Raw genomic sequence first — 19,930 nt, 5'->3', positions numbered from 1 at the left:
GGAACATCCTACAAGACCTGCTGTATACTGGGAACATCCTACAAGACCTGCTGTATACCGGGAACATCCTACAAGACCTGCTGTATACTGGGAACATCCTACAAGACTTGCTGTATACTGGGAACATCCTACAAGACCTGTTGTATACCGGGAACATCCTACAAGACTTGCTGTATACTGGGAACATCCTACAAGACCTGCTGTATACCGGGAACATCCTACAAGACTTGCTGTATACTGGGAACATCCTACAAGACCTGCTGTATACTGGGAACATCCTATAAGACCTGCTGTATACCGGGAACATCCTACAAGACATGCTGTATACTGGGAACATCCTACAAGACCTGTTGTATACCGGGAACATCCTACAAGACATGCTGTATACTGGGAATACCCTACAAAATCTGCTGTATACTAGGCACACCCCACAATACCTCCCGTATACCAGTAACACCCCTCAAGACCCGCCGTACACCAGTAGCACTCCCCATGACATGTATACCGGAAACAAACCGCACGACCTGCCTTATACCGGGAACACCTCACAAGACCTGCCATATACTGGGAACACCCCAAAAGACCTGCTGTATACTAGGAACACTCCACAAGACCTGACGTAAACTGGGAACACCCCACATTACCTGCCGTACACCAGTAGCACTTCACATGACCCGTATACCGGGAACAGCCCACAGGACCCGCCGTATACCAGTAGCACTCTACATGACTTGCCGTATACTGGGAACACCCCCAGGAGACCTGTGTATACCGGGAACACACCACAAGGCCTGTTGTATACCGGGATCACCCCACAAGACCTGCCGTATACCATAGCACTCCCAGGACCCGTTGTATACTGGAAACACCCAAGACCTGCCATTTACCACGAACACCCCACATGACCTGCCATATACTTGGAACACCCCACATGACCTGCCGTATACTGTGAACGCCCCACATAGTCTGCTGTATACTGGGAACACCCCCACATGACCTGCCGTATACTGGGAACACCCCACTGGACCTGCCAAACCTACTGTATGCCACTAACACCCCTCAAGACCTGCTGCATACCATGAACACCTCACATGACCTGCTATATAACGGGAACATCTCACATGACTTGCCGTATACCAGGAACACCCCTCATGACCTGCCGTATATACTGGGAACACCCCACATGACCTGCTGCATACCAGCAACACCCGACATGACCAGCTGTATACTGGGAACACCCCACAGGACCCGTTGTATACTGAGAACACCCCACAGGACCCGTTGTATACTGAGAACACCCCAAAAGATTTGCCATATACCGGGAACACTCCACATGACCTGCCGTATACCGGGAACACCTCACAGGACCCACCGTATAATGTGAACACCTCACAGGACTCGCTGTATACCGGGAACACCTCACAGGACTCGCTGTATACCGGGAACACCTCACAGAACCCGCTGTATAACAGGAACACCTCACAGGACCCACCGTATAACAGGAACACCTCACAGAACCCACCATATAACAGGAACACCTCACAGGACTCGCCGTATACAGGGAACACCTCACAGGACTCACCGTATACCGGGAACACCTCACAGAACCCGCTGTATAACAGGAACACCTCACAGGACCCACCGTATAACAGGAACACCTCACAGAACCCACCATATAACAGGAACACCTCACAGGACTCGCCGTATACCGGGAACACCTCACAGGACTCACCGTATACCGGGAACACCTCACAGAACCCGCTGTATAACAGGAACACCTCACAGAACCCACCGTACAACAGGAACACCTCACAGGACTCACAGTATACAGGGAACACCTCACAGGACTCACCGTATAACAGGAACACCTCACAGGACCCGCCGTATAATGGGAACACCTCACATGACTGGCTGTATACTGGGAAAGCCCTACTTGACCCACCGTATACCGGGAACACCCCTCAAGACCCGCCGTTTACCAGTAGCACTTCACATGACCCGCCGTATACCAGTAACACCCCTCAAGACCTGCTGCATACCATGAACACCTCACATGACCTGCTGTATAACAGGAACATCTCACATGACTTGCCATATACTGGGAAAGCCCCACATGTCCTGCTGGATACCATGAAACCTCACATGACCCCCTGTATACCAGGAACACCCAACAAGACATGCCGTATACTGGGAGCACCCTACAAGATGTGCTGTATACTTAGAGCACCCCACTAGACCTGCTAACACCCCACAGGACCTGCCATACACCGGGAGCACCCCACACGACCTGCTGTATACCGGGAGCACCCCACATGACCTGCTGTATACCGGGAGCACCCCACACAACCTTCTGTATACCGGGAGCACCCCACACGACCTGCTGTATACTGGGAGCACACCGCACGACCTGCTGTATACCGGGAGCAAACCGCACAACCTGCTGTATACCGGGAGCAAACCGCACAACCTGCTGTATACCGGGAGCACCCCACACAACCTGCTGGATACTGGGAGCACCCCACACGACTTGCTGTATACCGGGAGCACCCCACACGACCTGCTGTATACCGGGAGCACCCCACACGACCTGCTGTATACCGGGAGCACCCCACACGACCTGCTGTATACCGGGAGCACACCGCACGACCTGCTGTATACCGGGAGCACACCGCACGACCTGCTGTATACCGGGAGCACCCCACACGACCTGCTGTATACCGGGAGCACGCCACACAACCTGCTTTATACAGGGAGCACACCACACGACCTGCTGTATACCGAGAGCACCCCACACAACCTGCTTTATACAGGGAGCACACCACACGACCTGCTGTATACCGGGAGCACCCCACAAGACCTGCTGTATCCCGGGAGCACCCTACACGACCTGCTGTATACTGGGAGCACCCCACACGACCTGCTGTATCCCGGGAGCACCCTACACGACCTGCTGTATACTGGGAGCACCCCACACGACCTGCTGTATACCGGGAGCACACCACAAGACCTGCTGTATACCGGAGCACCCCACACGACCTGCTTTATACAGGGAGCACCCCACACGACCTGCTGTATACTGGGAGCACCCCACACGACCTGCTGTATACTGGGAGCACACCGCACGACCTGCTGTATACTGGGAGCACCCCACACGACCTGCTGTATATCGGGAGCACCCCACACGACCTGCTGTATAGCGGGAGCACCCCACACGACCTGCTGTATACCGGCAGCACACCGCACGACCTGCTGTATACCGGGAGCACACCGCACGACCTGCTGTATACCGGGAGCACCCCACACGACCTGCTGTATAGCGGGAGCACCCCACATGACCTGCTGTATACCGGCAGCACACCGCACGACCTGCTGTATACCGGGAGCACACCGCACGACCTGCTGTATACCGGGAGCACCCCATACGACCTGCTGTATACTGGGAGCACCCCACACAACCTGCTGTATACAGGGAGCACCCCACACGACCTGCTGTATACCGGGAGCACCCCACACGACCTGCTGTATACCGGGAGCACCCCACAAGACCTGCTGTATACCGGGAGCACCCCACACGACCTGCTGTATACCGGGAGCACACCACAAGACCTGCTGTATACCGGGAGCACCCCACACGACCTGCTGTATACCGGGAGCACCCCACAGGACCTGCTGTATACCGGGAGCACCCCACAGGACCTGCTGTATACCGGGAGCACCCCACAGGACCTGCTGTATACCGGGAGCACACCACAAGACCTGCTGTATACCGGGAGCACCCCACACGACCTGCTGTATACCGGGAGCACCCCACATGACCTGCTGTATACTGGGAGAACCCCACACGACCTGCTGTATACTGGGAGCACCCCACACGACCTGCTGTATACTGGGAGAACCCCACACGACCTGCTGTATACTGGGAGCACCCCACATGACCTGCTGTATACTGGGAGCACCCCACATGACCTGCTGTATCCCGGGAGCACCCCACACGACCTGCTGTATACTGGGAGCACCCCACATGACCTGCTGTATCCCGGGAGCACCCCATTACACAGCTGAAATCAGCGACAACTGATGTCCCAGCGGGTTATGAGCACTATTTATTATATGGATGGGTTGGAACTGTTGTTTTCTCCCACATTAGCCCTTATAACTCTCCACCATGGTCTGAGGTATCGCACATACTGTGCACATACTATCATCCTCCCCTGCACACTGTGCACTGCCCGCACTGACTGACTATACACAACGCTCAAGGCCAAACGCTAGTAGTGACGTCAAAAAGGCGTGGTTATTTATCAAAGTCTCCTTATGATTGGTTGACTCGAAGTGGGCGGTGTCATTTCATGCAAATACATGTAGCCGTGCCACGCCTAAGAAAAAACTAAAATAAAAAAAAAAAATAAGTCCCTGCGGAAGAAATGCTCATGACGTCAGTGATGCGTCCCTCCCTCTCCTCCAATAGGCCAGCCCCCTTTTTCCCGCCCTCTTGTTGCGCGCACACCCGGAGCCGCTCCACCTCCTGGGTTTAGCAGGATTAGTGCGCCGGTGCTTCTCGGCTCTGAGGTGAATCCCGGAGCCGCCGCCGCCTCAGCCCCCCCAGCGGCCGCTGTGCGTGTGTGACGGGGGCAGGGAGGGAGGGGGGTTCTCCGCTGAAGGAGGGAGGGTGCGGTGTGTGTCTGTACGGAGAGCCGGTGACGGAGCAGCCCCCCGGGGGACGATGAGCATCGAGATCCCGCCCGGCCTGACGGAGTTGCTGCAGGGTTACACGGTGGAGGTTCTGCGCCAACGGCCTCACGATCTGGTCGATTTCGCCGTGTGCTACTTCACCCGGCTCCAGGAGAAGCGGCTGCAGGATGGCGCCGGGGCCGCTGCCGATCTCCGGCCTCACGGCCGCGGGGTCAACTTTGACGGAGAACCGATGCAGACCGAGTCCAACGGCGACGACGAAGAGGACGAGGACGACGACTCAGACTTCGAACGTAAGAGCCCGATAACCTAGGCCCCAACCGCGGCTGCTGCAGAACCTCTCCGCCGTCACTCATCCTCACCTGTCAGACGGGGTCATTCTTAAAGGGGAAGTGCAGCCCTCATTTACTGGCATATTGGGTGCATTTCCCCTTTAAGTCTGCCCCCCATGCTATATCCTGGGGTCTCCTTGCCCCCCACATCTCGTGCTGTTGAGGCTGTATCCCCATAAGAATCACATGTCAGTCACCTTTTAAAGGGGATGTTCTCTGCATTTGTAGTGGGGCTTAACTGAGGGAATCCCTCCCCCCCCCCCCCCCCCACCTAATTTCCAGGAGTTGTCCTTGTTCTGGGGACCCCTATACAGGGTCAGTGCAGTGTCATGTCTCCTGTGGGGGCGCCACAGGGGGAGTGAGCGCCAAACTCCATTGCAACTGATCCCCGTCCCCAGCAGATGATATAGGGGGGGATAGGAGGCTTGCCAGTTGAGTTAGATCACCAGGTCTTATTGTTTATTGGGTAGATAATCTGCTGCCTTGTGATTATGGGGGCACCCTGTGAGGACGTGTACACAGTCGGGGGACCTTTGTAACAATGGAAATGTCCATTATGCTCATCATGCGGACAGGAGACTTTGAATCTTTGTAAGTGGGGTCTCGCATTAAACTTGCGCGGGTCTGTGCCCGACGGGCTTCTGCGCGCGGGTCTGTTCCCGACGGGCTTCTGCGCGCGGGTCTGTTCCCGACGGGCTTCTGCGCGCGGGTCTGTTCCCGACGGGCTTCTGCGCGCGGGTCTGTTCCCGACGGGCTTCTGCGCGCGGGTCTGTTCCCGACGGGCTTCTGCGCGCGGGTCTGTGCCCGACGGGCTTCTGCGCGCGGGTCTGTGCCCGACGGGCTTCTGCGCGCGGGTCTGTGCCCGACGGGCTTCTGCGCGCGGGTCTGTGCCCGACGGGCTTCTGCGCGCGGGTCTGTGCCCGACGGGCTTCTGCGCGCGGGTCTGTGCCCGACGGGCCTCTGCATATATCTTTAGGATGTGCAATCTCTTTATGATCTCTTAGGCTGCTTTCACATTGCGTTCTGACCTCTGCTCAGTGGTCCCGTTGGGGCATCCGCCCCGACCCCCTGCGAAACGGACGCATGCGCTGATGGGCTATTGACTATAATGGTGCAGAAGGAGTCACTGTGTGTTTTGTCATACACCATTTTCGGGCGTATATGCTTTCTGGAGGCGAACACCCAGACATAATAGACTTCGTCTGGGTGTCCACCTCCAGTAAGCATTTAAGCCCGAAAATAGTGCCCGACAAAGCACATGGTGACTCCTTCTGCACCATTATAGTAAATGGCCCCATTGGTGCATGTGTCCGAAACCCGTTTTGCAGGGCGTTTGGACGGAAACTCCGACAGGACCACTGAACCGGAGGTCAGAATGTAATGTGAAAGGAGCCTTAGTATTTGACTTTAGGGACCACCAAGATCCTTAGAAACAAGGAGCAGCCATTGCATCCCAGGCACTGGATTTAGAAAAGTGATGCCCATTGAAGTGACTGGGTTGTTGCCAATGTGAAGCGCTGTGGTCCCTTCATTCCTGGCATTGGAGGGTTCTGTTCCTTGTATTGGGAATACCCCAATATCACTGTATGATGAGAAACTTTGTCTATTGTTTTGGTGCATTGGTATGCCGGGGTACGGTCCGGGCATCACAGGGATGACTGATGTCAGGCTGCATGGATGGAGGTGTTGTAGTTTCACTATTGAATGGTGGCTGTGTGTTATATAATGTGACTTCGCTAATCTATAGGTCACCAGTGACTGCTTCTGACGTCCTCTGTCCATGATTGATAGTTTGGAAGAGAGGAGTTGAGTAGGAGAAATCACCCCCCCCCTTCTCATCTCATCTATAATATGATCTACCTGAGGCCTCTGCACAATGTGAAGCCCATGAATGTCTGTATGATGTACAGATGAGGGATCCACTACTACTATTGCCTGGGATCTAGTGATCCTGTGCCATATTATGCTCCATAATGTCATAACGTGATTCATTATAATCATGGGGATCTGCCGCACATGACACCGGACGCCTAGTGCTGGATGTCCTGCGATTTGCAGGGGCTCGTTTTATAATGTGGTGTCTTGGTATAAAAGGGATATCATGCAAGTGATTATAAACTGGTGATACAGCTGCAATGTCACCACCGTGGCTTCCTGTGGTACTGCCCCAAAAAACTTGGATAGGAAACCATTTTTTGACTTTACTACAAATCACCAAATGCCCCAGTTCATGATTACATGTCTAAGGCTACTTTCACACTTGCGTTGAACGGTATCCGAAGCATTGCGTTGTGTGACGCATGCAACGGATGCGTTGCATATAGTGGCACAATGGATGCTACGGATCGTACATAATTACGCAATCCGTTATAGGTTTTTTTCCTTGACTTTACACATCTGGGCATGCGCAGTTGTGTAAAGACGGATGCATTAACGGAATCCGCCACCATAGGCGTCCATTATAAAAACAATGGACGCCAACGGATTCCTGCAGGTTGCGTTTTTTTGACACTCCGCCAAGTGTAGAAAAACGCTACATGCAGCGTTCCATCCGCCCAATGGTCGCTGACGGTCAGCGTCAAAAGAACTGATGCGCCGTGGGGCGGACCCAATACAAGGCCATCCGTTGCTATCCGTAGCTAATAGAAGTCTATGAGGAATCAAACGGTTTCCTGCAACGGTTACCGTAATTCCTCAAGGCTGCGGATAGCAACAGAAGCCGTCCAACGCAAGTGTGAAAGTAGCCTAAGTGTAGAGTACCTTGATTTTGGAAATAAGTGCACCTCTGATCTGGGGGATCGGCCTGGGCACAGTTTAGCCTAAAGCAGGGTTCCCCAACTCCAGTCCTCAAGGGCCACCAACAGTGCATATTTTCAGGATTTCCTTAGCATTGCATGGGTGTTGGAATCATCACTCTTGCAGGTGATTAAATTATCACCTGGGCAATACTAATGAGACCCTGAAAACATGCACTGTTGGTGGCCCTTGAGGACTGGAGTTAGGGAACCCTGGCCTAAACGTTTTGACGCCAGTATCTGATCTCTCGTAGGGTCTTGTGTAGAAAGTATGTAGTAGCTGTGTGTGGTACTGTGACAGATTCTGGGGTTACTATGGGGAGATAAGGTATGCACACCAGTGACCATGTAAGGGGAATACATGGAATAGCAGAAACTGCTGTGTGAATACTGACTTGAAAAATCCAATAGCTATATGCAAGAGTGAAAATTGGAATCTGCATTATTGCCATGAACATATGAATCAAGAGAAATTTAGCTACTGAATTGATCAATGCAATAGAGCCCCAACACTACGCCAAAGTATTTCTCTACGTTGGGGTCCCTAGCTTGTGTGTGTCCTCTCATGCAGTTAAAAAAAACTTACCGTGTATGGGAAGCTGAGACCCAGGCTATTTATGCGTATGATCTGGATTGGCAATAGGTGTGGTTCGGGAGGGTTCACAAACGAAAAAATACTAACAAATAGGAATAACGTTTGGAACACCATTCTAAGTCTGAACTGGGTGCAAAAACCTAAAAAAACATCACTATGGGGAGATAAGGTATGCACACCAGTGACCATGTAAGGGGAATACATGAAATAGCAGAAACTGCTGTGTGAATACTGACTTGAACCCTGGCCTAAACGTTTTGACGCCAGTATCTGATCTCTCGTAGGGTCTTGTGTAGAAAGTATGTAGTAGCTGTGTGTGGTACTGTGACAGATTCTGGGGTTAGGTATCAGTTGGGACATTTTGGGGGAGGTAGCAACTGAACATCTCTAAGCAACACCGGATTAGACAAATTATATTACTTCTCTTATAAGAGGGGGGAAGAAAGTCCATTACGAGGCTGGATATAACGCTCCTTACCCCTATAGGAATAGGCTGCCAGCCAGAATGCCTGTCAGCGCTGATAGTTCACGTTGAAGGTCTTGGGATTTGGACATGTCGGATTTACTGTGTACATCACGCGGGGAAGGGTCCTATCAGGATAAAGGCCATGTCACACAAAGCAACATCGCTAGCAACATCGCTGCTAAGGAACGACTTTTGTGACGTAGCAGCAATGTTGCTAGCGATGTTGCTGTGTGTGACATCCAGCAAAAACCTGGCCCCTGCTGTGAGGTCGTTGGTTGTTGCTGAATGTCCTGGGCCATTTTTTAGTTGTTGCTCTCCCGCTGTGAAGCGCACATCGCTGTGTGTGACAGCGACAGAGCAACAACTAAATGTGCAGGCAGCAGGAGCCGGCTTGTGCGGACGCTGGTAACCACGGTAAACATCGGGTAACCAAGAAGCCCTTACCTTGGTTACCCGATATTTACCTTCGTTACCAGCGTCCGCCGCTCTCACGCTGTCAGTGCCGTCTCCCTGCTCTCTGCACACGTAGCCACAGTACACATCGGGTAATTAACCCAGTGCAGAGAGCCAGCGCTAAGCGGTGTGCGCTGGTAACCAATAACCAAGGTAAATATCGGGTTGGTTACCCGATATTTACCTTAGTTACCAAGCGCAGCATCGCTTCCACGCGGCGCTGGGGGCTGGTCACTGGTTGCTGGTGAAAACTGACTGTGTGACAGCTCACCAGCAACCCGTGTAGCGACGCTCCAGCGATCCCTACCAGGTCAGGTTGCTGGTGGAATCGCTGGAGCGTCGCTTAGTGTGACATCTCACCAGCGACCTCCTAGCAACTTAACAGCGATCCCTATCAGGTTGTATCGTTGTTGGGATCGCTGGTAAGTTTAGTGTGACTGGGCCTTAAGTGTAACGCTCACTTCTAGGAATTTCCTACAAATAAAATGTTCCAGCTGTTTATTTTGAAGATAAAACTAGGAATTAGGCTTTCCTCTTCTCTGGCTTATTGAGAACCTCTGTGGTTGATCCTAACTCAGACCTTTTTTTTTTTTTGCCTACTCTGAGGTGTTGGTGGCATCTTGTTTCCTGAGCATCACTGGGCACCATTATTGGATGAGATAATGGCCAGTCACTAATATATTGTTGTGCAGGCGGGTCCTTTATATCCAGGAGGGTCACTGTGAGGGGTGACTTCATTCTTTGTTGCGGGCCTCGTGCCCCCTGCTCATCACCTCTTTGTGATATGTAACCGCAGTCTCCCAGCCTGTTGGCATGTTAATAATTAAAGGGCTTGGCAGCATAGTGGCATATGGTAATCGGTAATTATATTATTTGCTTGTGTCCATGCTCATAATTCCCGCAGATGGAGAGGAATGTGAGTCTGCAGCCTTAACCATTTGTGCAAGATCCCTTATACAGTGCTTCTCCGAAAAGAAGACAGGTTCTGTATATTATTTCTTGCTCCGGAAGCTGGGCTAGGGCTTATTTTCAGGATATGCCTTTTTGTCATGAAAAAAACAGTCCACATTTATTCTTGAACAAAAATAATCAACATTTATTCAAATCTAATCATATCACACCCTGGAACATCAACATAACTCTCCAAACCTGCACGTGTGTGTGTATATGTGAGGTTATTATATATTACACTGCACGCACTTGCATACATACCTGTCTCTTCAGCTCTAGACTCCTGCTTTTAAGAGACCTTTGGTGACATCATGGTCACATGACCATGATGTAACCAAGATCCTTATGCAGTCGTATCCTTGGCATAGAAACGGTGGGGGCAACTAGGAGAATGGGGCCATGTGAAACTGCCCAGTTTGCTCTCTCTTCCCCTTAATGCTAGTCCTGCTTATCAGCCTGTCTCCTGTTCAGTTTTTAGGCTCCTGCAGTTGAGACCTTTGATGATGATATGGTCACATGACTGCCAAGTCACCAAAGGTCCTTAAAGGGAACCAAACATTAGGATTTTCGTATATAAGGTAAAGCCAGTGCAGCACTGGCACGATCAGGCAGATTATCTACATACCATTAGTGGGCAGCTCGGATGTTTAGGGTGTGAAATCTAAGTTTATGAAGTTTAAAAATTCATCATGTTTTTGATTGACAGTTGCATGTCTCCAGATAATATCCGGGTTGGTTATGCGCATGATTCCTGCCCCCTCGCCGCCTGTTCCTCCCTCTTTCTGGCTGTATGCAAATTTCTCTATTCAGTAACACGGCGTCGGAGCCTGCGCATAGCGCTTATCTCCGACGCCGTGTTTTTTAAGCCCGCATTACCCAGTATTGTGCCTGAGAGGGCGGCGCATGTGCCCTCGCTTCTTCAGATCCCGTTGTGACCGTGGGAGCGCGCACGGTCACAACAGGACTGGAGAACAGCTGATCTTAGCCCGATTAGCTGCAGCTATGATATAGTCTGCTGCAGCTAATCAGGGTAAGATCAGCTGTTCTCCAGTCCTGTTGTGACCGTGCGCGCTCCCACGGTCACAACGAGATCTGAAGAAGCGAGGGCACATGCGCCGCCCTCTAAGGCACAATACTGGGTAATGCGGGCTTAAAAAACACGGCGTCGGAGATAAGCGCTATGCGCAGGCGCTGACTCCGACGCCGTGTTACTGAAAGAGAAATTTGCATACAGCCAGAGAGAGGGAGGAACAGGCGGCGGGGGGACAGGAATCATGTGCATAACCCGCCCGGATATTATCAGGGGACGTGCAACTGTCAATCAAAAACATGATGAATTTGTAAACTACATAAACTTGGATTTCACACCCTAAACCGCCGAGCTGCCCACTAATGGTATGTAGATAATCTGCCTGATAGTGCCAGTGCTGCACTGGCTTTAGGGGTGCTTCACACACAGCGAGCTCGCTGCCGAGATCGCTGCTGAGTCACGCTTTTTGTGACGCAGCAGTGACCTCATTAGCGATCTCGCTGTGTGTGACACTGAGCAGCGATCTGGCCCCTGCTGCGAGATCGCTGCTCGTTACACACAGCCCTGGTTCGTTTTCTTCAAAGCCTCTCTCCCGCTGTGACACACAGATCGCTGTGTGTGACAGCGAGAGAGCGACAAATGAAGCGAGCAGGGAGCAGGAGCCGGCGTCTGACAGCTGAGGTAAGCTTGTAACCAAGATAAACATCGGGTAACCAAGGTGGTTACCCGATATTTACCTTAGTTACCAGCCTCCGCAGCTCTCACGCTGCCTGTGCTGCCGGCTCCGGCTCTCTGCACATGTAGCTGCTGTACACATCGGGTTAATTAACCCGATGTGTATAGCAGCTAGGAGAGCAAGGAGCCAGCGCTAAGCAGTGTGCGCGGCTCCTTGCTCTCTGCACATGTAGCTGCATTACACATCGGGTTAATTAACCCGATGTGTACAGCAGCTAGGAGAGCAAGGAGCCAGCGCTCAGTGTGCGCGGCTCCCTGCTCTCTGCACACAGCGCTGGTAACTAATGTAAACATCGGGTAACCATACCCGATGTTTACCTTAGTTACCAGTCTCCGCAGCTTCCAGTCGGCGGCTCCGTGCAAGCGCAGCGTCGCTTGCACGTCGCTGCTGGCTGGGGGCTGTTCAGTGGTCGCTGGTGAGATCTGCCTGTTTGACAGCTCACCAGCGACCATGTAGCGATGCAGCAGCGATCCTGACCAGGTCAGATCGCTGGTCGGATCGCTGCTGCATCGCTAAGTGTGAAGGTACCCTTACCTTATATACGAAAATCCTAATGTTTGGTTTCCTTTAAGCAGTCTTAACCTCGGAATAGAAATGCCATGATAAATTTGCCATTTTGACTTCCTACCTCCCCAACACCATCCCTGACTGTTAACTAGGAGATAATAAATTATATATATATATATTATCTATATCTCTCTATATCTCTATATATATCTCTATTTTATTATTAGGGCTTATTTTTCAAGCATAGTCCAAAACTCCTCAAATCATTTAGGGCTTATTTTTGGGGTAGGTCTTATTTTTGGGGAAACAGCACTGCATGTTCATCCTTTTAGTGAGGCTGGCTACACACGACCCTTGTGGTTATTGTTGGGTGCATACGCTCAGGAGGTTTGTGCCTGATGGTGGCCACTGTCCGGATGGATGTTGAGGAATTCGTGTACGGTAAACAGACATATGCCATATGGTGTACATTTCTTTGCTGTGGCCATCTGTTTAGCCAAACAGTCTTCACTGCTTTCCTATACAGTTAAACAAAAACTGTATACAGAGGCCAAGAAAAGCATACTTTTGGCCTCCATCTGGTGAATAGGCGCATATGCAATATTACAGTAAAAGCCCCCCCCCCAACGTATACTATGGGCTAAGTACAAAGGCGCAGTATGGACCCAGCTTTAGGCCCTGTGCGCGCACACTGTTTTTACCCACGGTTCTGTTGCAGAAATTTCTTGCGAAAATGGTTAACCTTTCTGCAGACATTCCCCAGCAAAACCTATGGAAAAAAAAATAGCTGTGCGCACATTGCGTTTTTTTTCTCAAGAACATTCTTTCTGCAGAATTTCTTGAGAAAAAGAATGAGCATGTCACTTCTTTTCTGTAGGTACCTTTGTTTTTTGCCATAGATAATGGTAAAATACGCACCAAAAAAACGCACAAAACCACGGTAAAAACGCATGCGGTTTTCGGTGCGTTATTCGTGCGTTTTTTGTTTTTCACTGCAAGTGCGGTAATGTTTCAGACTCAAGAAATTTCTTGAAGAATCCTTTTTCTAGTGTGAGCAGAGCCTTAAGTAGGCAGTGTGCACGTTTTTGTTTTTGCAGCTTTTTTGATGCGTTTTTGAGTGCAGATTTGTCACAAAAACTGAAGGTATCCAGCAAAGTCGATGAGAATCCTGAAGTGTAGTGCTTACGTTGAGTATTTATTCCTTACAGATTTGGAGCAGAAATAAAGCTGAAGCATGTCAATGCTTTCATTGTTTTTGCTGCAGATCTCGCCCATTTTTAAAAATCTGCACCAAAAACGTGACAAAGATGCACATTTTTGCCACTGTGTTTTTCCTGCCAAGAGATGCAAGTGATTGTGAAATTTCTGCACCAAATCCTAATGTGTGAACATACCCTTTAATACCATCCAGGGTCTATGCTTACTTTTGTGCCCAGCCGATCTCCTTGCCTGAAATACAGCTCTATTTCCAGGAAGGCAGCTGGCCTGATACCCTGACATGCCCCGCTCACCATCATGAGAGTCCCACTTAATTGGATATGTGACATTTTCTAGATAAAGGCTGGTAGCTGGCATACGACTGTCCATACAAAGCCTGGTGACATTCTGTGAACACCACCTCTGAGCTGCGGCAGGTCAAGGAGGGGGCTGCCATGTGCTAGGACCTCTGCTGCGTCTTCCACATGGGGCCTATATAGGAAGGACAGGATGTTCTTATAAATATTTAGGTCTGTTCTGTACATTGTGTAAACACTGGAGACGCGGAATAGGCCGGGATCGTGTTTACAAAGCGCTAATGCCGAGTGGCTGACGTCTTAAAGGGGACTCGCAGGCTAACTCTCCTGTCCTTATGATATTATCCCCTGTGTGCAAAGCAAAAAAAAGTTAATGTTCTCCCTGCACATGGAAATGCCCTTTATCAATTGACTCACTCCTGCAGTCCATGGCTATCCTAATGTAAGTGTATGGATATTAGCCACAGAGTTTGAATGAACCTCTAAAATATCTATCTAGCTATCTCTATCTATCTCATACGATCGATCCTGGGCTGTCCGAATATACCACCTAGCAGATATCAAATGCGAACATTACACCAGTTTCACTCTTTACTCCTCTTCTCCTCCCAACCCCCCCCGAACCACCACATCCCAATAAATGGTCTGTGCAGTGTCATTTTCTGTCTGGATTTTGTAACACGGAACCTTGTTCTAACTGTGCTACATTTTACAGATTTTCCCCTTCGAATGTAGGGTTTAAATTCAGAAGTCTGCTGCAAAGTCCTCGTACATTACACAGTCTGCACGCAAATGTCTTCATCCTCTACATCGCTAGGCAAACTGAATGAATGAGGCCTTAATTATTTGCAATGCGTTCAGGCCATGACCAATCGAGCTGCAAAGGAGTGGAGTATGTTGGGGTCCTGCATGTTACGTGGCGGTTCATACGATGGGACTTGTGCAAAATTTTTTTTCTTTCCTGTTTAGCTGCCCTGTAAGTGACGGGTGAAATAATGCATCTCCTACTGCATTCCTGTGGTGTGGTGACGTCACTAGTCTAGCATAGGTCTAGTGGTATGTAGCCGCTCGTGTAGTACAGGAATATCGAGCGGTTGTGCATCAGAGCTAGTGCCGAAACTGGAGACCTCGCATGCATTTCCTTGTATCACATTTCTCTATAAGAAGCAGCGTCATTGTTTAGTCCTCACTGATACTTTTAGTTGGTCTGTCTCCATCTCCTTATTACACAATAGGAGTCTGTTCTGTATGCCCACATGCTTAGACAACATGTAGGTATGCGGCCAGATTATTATAGGGGCTGTGTATGCTGATATATAGGCTTTAGGGCCACACATGAGCTGTAATGGGGTTGTCTTTCTCCTCTTCCATACTGGAAGGTGATGTAGTTACAGTATTTTTCGTTTTAGTAGAACGTGAGGAGAAATCAGGTGTATACTGCGCTGATACTCAATGGTATATTCGTGTAATCTCTTTATTGTTCGTACAAGTCTACGCGTTTCAGAGACATCCGTCTCCTTCCTCAGGATCTCTTTTCATGTCCTGAGGAAGGAGACGGATGTCTCTGAAACGCGTAGACTTGTACGAACAATAAAGAGATTACACTAATATACCATTGAGTATCAGCGCAGTATACACCTGATTTCTCCTCACGTTCTACTGCATACTTACCCCTCGGTGCTGCAGCTCATACCACTACTGAATGTGCTACATAGGGGTTGTGACTTGCACAACCTGAAAAGTTGAGTGCCGTGATCCCTTTATATCCCTTATCCCTACCGGGTAAGACCCTATTGCGCGCTCTCTTCCACAACAAATTTCTACCGTATTTTTCGTTTTATAAGACACACTGGATTATAAGATGCACCCCAAATTTAGAGATAAACAAAAAATAAAAATGGGCTCTGTCGTATACTCCAGTGTTGCCTTACCAGAGGGAGGTGGCAGCATTGGTGGAGCGGAGTCAAATAAGGCTGTGCTAGCAGCAGCGGCTGGTCCGTGCTGGCAGTGGCAGGTCAATGGTGGCATCATCAGCGGCAGATCAGTGGTGACAGCAACGGGTCAGTGGTGGAGCAGGCCAGTGCGGTTCAAATGATGGCGCCCGGAGCGGCGTGTGCACAAATGGAGCGCTCATCCAAGAGCTCCATCTGCGCATGCGCTGACTCCCGGCGCCATCATTTGAAACCAGGACCGCGGACAGACTGGGACCCTTGCCGCACAGCCACGCGCTGGCCTGCAAAGAGTGGCAGCCATCAGGCCGGCCACCAGGACAGAGAAGCAGCCGGCAGCGACAGGCGCCCGGCCGCCCGCACGCAGCGACAGGCGCCCGGCCGCCCGCACGCAGCGACAGGCCGCCCGGCCGCCCGCACGCAGCGACAGGCGCCCGGCCGCCCGCACGCAGCGACAGGCGCCCGGCTGCCCGCACGCAGCGTTGCACAGACAGATCCCCCAGTAAGCTATATTCGGATTTTAAGAGGAAAATTTTTGGGAGGAAAAGTGTGTATTATAATCCGAAAAATACGGTACTTTAACAGGTGTCTGCCGATATCCATGGAGCTACATCAACGCCTCCTAATGTGGAAGTGAGAGGTGCCGGAGAACCGAATTTTTTTTATTTTTTTTTTTTTTTTTTTTTAATACGTGAGGCATATGTATAATTGATAGATGGTTTGGCTAGTGGCCGGGCATAAAAATTTGGACGTCAATAATATATTGGCCTAAACGTTAAGGTGGTCATAAACTAAGGATTCTAGCTAGGTGTTTTCTGGGAGATTTGTTCAAGGGATCCTTTCTGATGGTCATCATTTTGGATAATGCCATGAGTTGTAAGGTCGGATCGCCGATGGCATTCTGCGGTCTGGTCCAGGCTTCCTTTTGATGGGTTGAAAACCTGTTGTGGGACATGAATGACTTTTTTTTAACTACAGCATCTGAAAATGATGGCAAAAAAAAAAAATCAAAAGTGGCAGATTAACTTTTTTGGTAGACATCAGTTGGCAAGTTATCATGGTCATTTGTGCACTGGAAGCCAGGCTGGATGGATTGACTGCCCTGGTGTCACAAAGGCTCAGGAGCACGGAATTGGATTTGGGATTATGGCAGAGTTATTGCAGTTTCACAAGATGCAAAATCCCTCTCAGCTACAGGGGGAATGTGTAGGAGGGATAGCTGGAAATCTTTTGTAAGTTATATACCCGAGGTACTTGCGCTCCAGTTATTGTGGGATATAAATGTGGCCTTTTGCTAGCGTTATATATTGGTATAGTGATGGGGTCAGGAGCAGTGTATTTACTCAGCGTCTCCTACATGTTACACTGGAAGCTTTGTACGTGCTGAGGCTTCAGTGTACACTTGCATTAGTAAGGATTGTCAGCTGTGGACAGTTCAGGCAGAGTTGGATACAATATACTGTTGTTCAGCCATCCAAGGCCACGTTTTCACACATGCAGTCTTTATGGGCTCTGTCTCATAGTGCTGGGTCATGAGCATTGAATGTAATGCCACAATGTGTTCAAAATTAAAATTGCTGAAACTTTGCAAATAGTTTTACAATACAGGTTTGTTTGTTTTTTTTTTTTTAATTATAATACACTCATCTTAAAGTGGACCTCAATGTTCTTATACACCTAAAATAACAGTGCACATAATACCCCCTAGGGCCAGTGCTGGACCCCCCACTGGCGCTTCAGGTCTCTGTATTTTGTCTGCAGCGCAATGTCACGTTGACAGCGCACTTCCCTGCTGCAGCCAAAATGTAGAAACCCGAGCGGCGGGGAGCCAGCACTGCACCTATGGTGAGCTAGCACGGGCTCAACATGTTGTTTTAGGTGCATAATATCATTTGTGTTTCTTTCTTTTGTGGGATAACCTCTTTAACACTAGAAGTCCCAGAGAGGGGTCATTTAACATTTCTACCATTGGAACCCTATGGAGCTCAAAATTCCTGGGACTTCTAGTGTTAAAAAATGTTCAATACCGCTCTCATGCAGAGCTACACACACTGTATACACTGGGTCATTTCAGATTTATTTTACTTGTATAGTGCCATCACATTCCACAGTGCAGTAGAGATGTCGTCATCCCCTTTCCTCATTGGGGATCACAATCTTAGTTCCCTATCATCATGACTTTGGAGGGTGGGAGGAAACTGGGAAAACCCATGGAGAACATACAAACTCTTTGCAGAGGTTGTTCTTGGAGGGGGGGGGATTTGAACCCAGGACCCCAGCGCTGTACTGTCCTGCTTCTCATTGGCTCACTGTCCCATTTTTGCATTTCTGCCACAGTTCACCTGGTAGCATTGTCTGGTGTGCGGGTGTATCAGCTAACCAGGACAAAAGGCTGAGCTGCGAGCATTCTCCAAATACATTTAAGATATGTCCGTGGTTGATCAGCCTGAATGTGTGGGTGGCTGTAGGTCAGTCTGTGGATTGCAGTCACGTTGTGTTATCCACCCAGAGCTGTCTAACGTGAATTACCTATTATACGAGCGAATGATGAGGGTATCTGACGTGTCTCCTGAGCATATTATCTGGACACCAGCAGCAATAATGATACAGCAATGATTTACATACACTTCCCTATATAACTGCGTAGCGACCCAGCAATAAACCGGAGGTCTGATGTTCTGGGGCTGCTATGTTCCTCTACCTAGTGATTGGCCTGGCTGACATAAGCATCTGCCCACAGCCCTCAAGCCTCTTCTCAGGGAAAATCCAAGTCAGCTCACATGCCGTCCACTCTTAAGAGAGTTTAAGTTAGGCCGGTGTCACACTTGCGATTGCCTCTCGTGTGTCTCTCGTTGCATCACCCGGCATGGACTCACTCTCTCCTCACAGGAGCGGGTCGGTTGCATGCATCTCTATGCAACCGACCCGCTCCTGTGAGCAGAGTCCAAGTTCTTTCCGGGTGATTCAACGTGAGACTCGTGTGAGATATACACGAGGCAATCGCAAGTGTGACACTGGCCTAAAACAGCCACAGGCTCAGTGCATGATGGGAAGTGTAGTTTTGACACCACTATGGAGTTTCAGGTAGTTGGATGCTTTTATAGTAGTGTTTCTCCAACTTCAGTCCTCAAGATCCACCAACAGTGCCCATGTTCAGGATTTCCTTAGTATTGATTGCACAGGTAATGACATCACCTGTGCAATACTAAGGAAATCCTGAAAAGTTACTGTTGGTGGCTGTTGAGGACTGAAGTTGGGGGGACACTGCTCTATAGACTCCCACAGTGAAGTCATCCTATTCTAACGTCATCCAAAAATAAAAAACAAACAAAACACAAGTCCGTGCACTTAATGGCTTTTTGGCTGTCGTCCAGAGATAAAATGTATAACACGAGATGTTGGCAGTTGATGTGGCATATCAGGATGTGAATGCCCGACTGGAAGGTTCTTTGCATCGGTGCAGCTATAGTTACAAGAGCGGCAGTGCGCAAATGAGGACAGGGCCGTCCCTGCGGTGTTTCTGCCTCCCCATAACAACATGGTGTTTGTTTGGCCCAAGACGGAAGTGGGAATCTATGAAGGCAAATATTGACCTTTAAAATGGGAAGGATGGGTTGCAGTGTCTGGATGAACCGTACGTATCTCTATAGGCTGGGAACTGAAGTCACATAAGAAGAACATAGCATAGGCAAGTGGCATGAAAGGAGTTAGTAACAATGTGGCATATCGCTGGGATGTGCAAGGTCGACGTCCACTTTCTATGGACGTCAACAAAGCTGATAAGACATGCTTGGGTTTAGGCTCTGTTCACATTGTGCCATAGTCTGTTTTGTTGCTCCTCTATGAAATGTATGAATATGTTGCCAAGTGGGGCTTTGGAATTTGCTACAGTCAATGGAATGTCCTCCCA

At 49.8% G+C, this 19,930-nt stretch overlaps 1 protein-coding gene across 1 annotated transcript in view; it reads left to right on the top strand.

Moving 5' to 3' along the window:
* Positions 1-4,514: 4,514 nt before the first annotated feature.
* Positions 4,515-19,930, top strand: part of PRKAR2A (protein kinase cAMP-dependent type II regulatory subunit alpha) — a 62,365-nt gene continuing 46,949 nt past the window's right edge. Inside the window, exon 1 of the mRNA XM_075321495.1 lies at positions 4,515-4,985. Coding sequence (XP_075177610.1) covers positions 4,724-4,985 — 262 coding nt within the window. The 5' untranslated portion in view covers positions 4,515-4,723. The remainder of the gene's footprint in view (positions 4,986-19,930) is intronic.

This window comes from Anomaloglossus baeobatrachus, chromosome 8, assembly GCF_048569485.1.
Source record: "Anomaloglossus baeobatrachus isolate aAnoBae1 chromosome 8, aAnoBae1.hap1, whole genome shotgun sequence".
NCBI lineage: Eukaryota > Metazoa > Chordata > Amphibia > Anura > Aromobatidae > Anomaloglossus > Anomaloglossus baeobatrachus.
The sequence above is the reverse complement of the archived record's forward strand: the minus strand, read 5'-3'. Positions and strand labels throughout refer to the sequence as shown.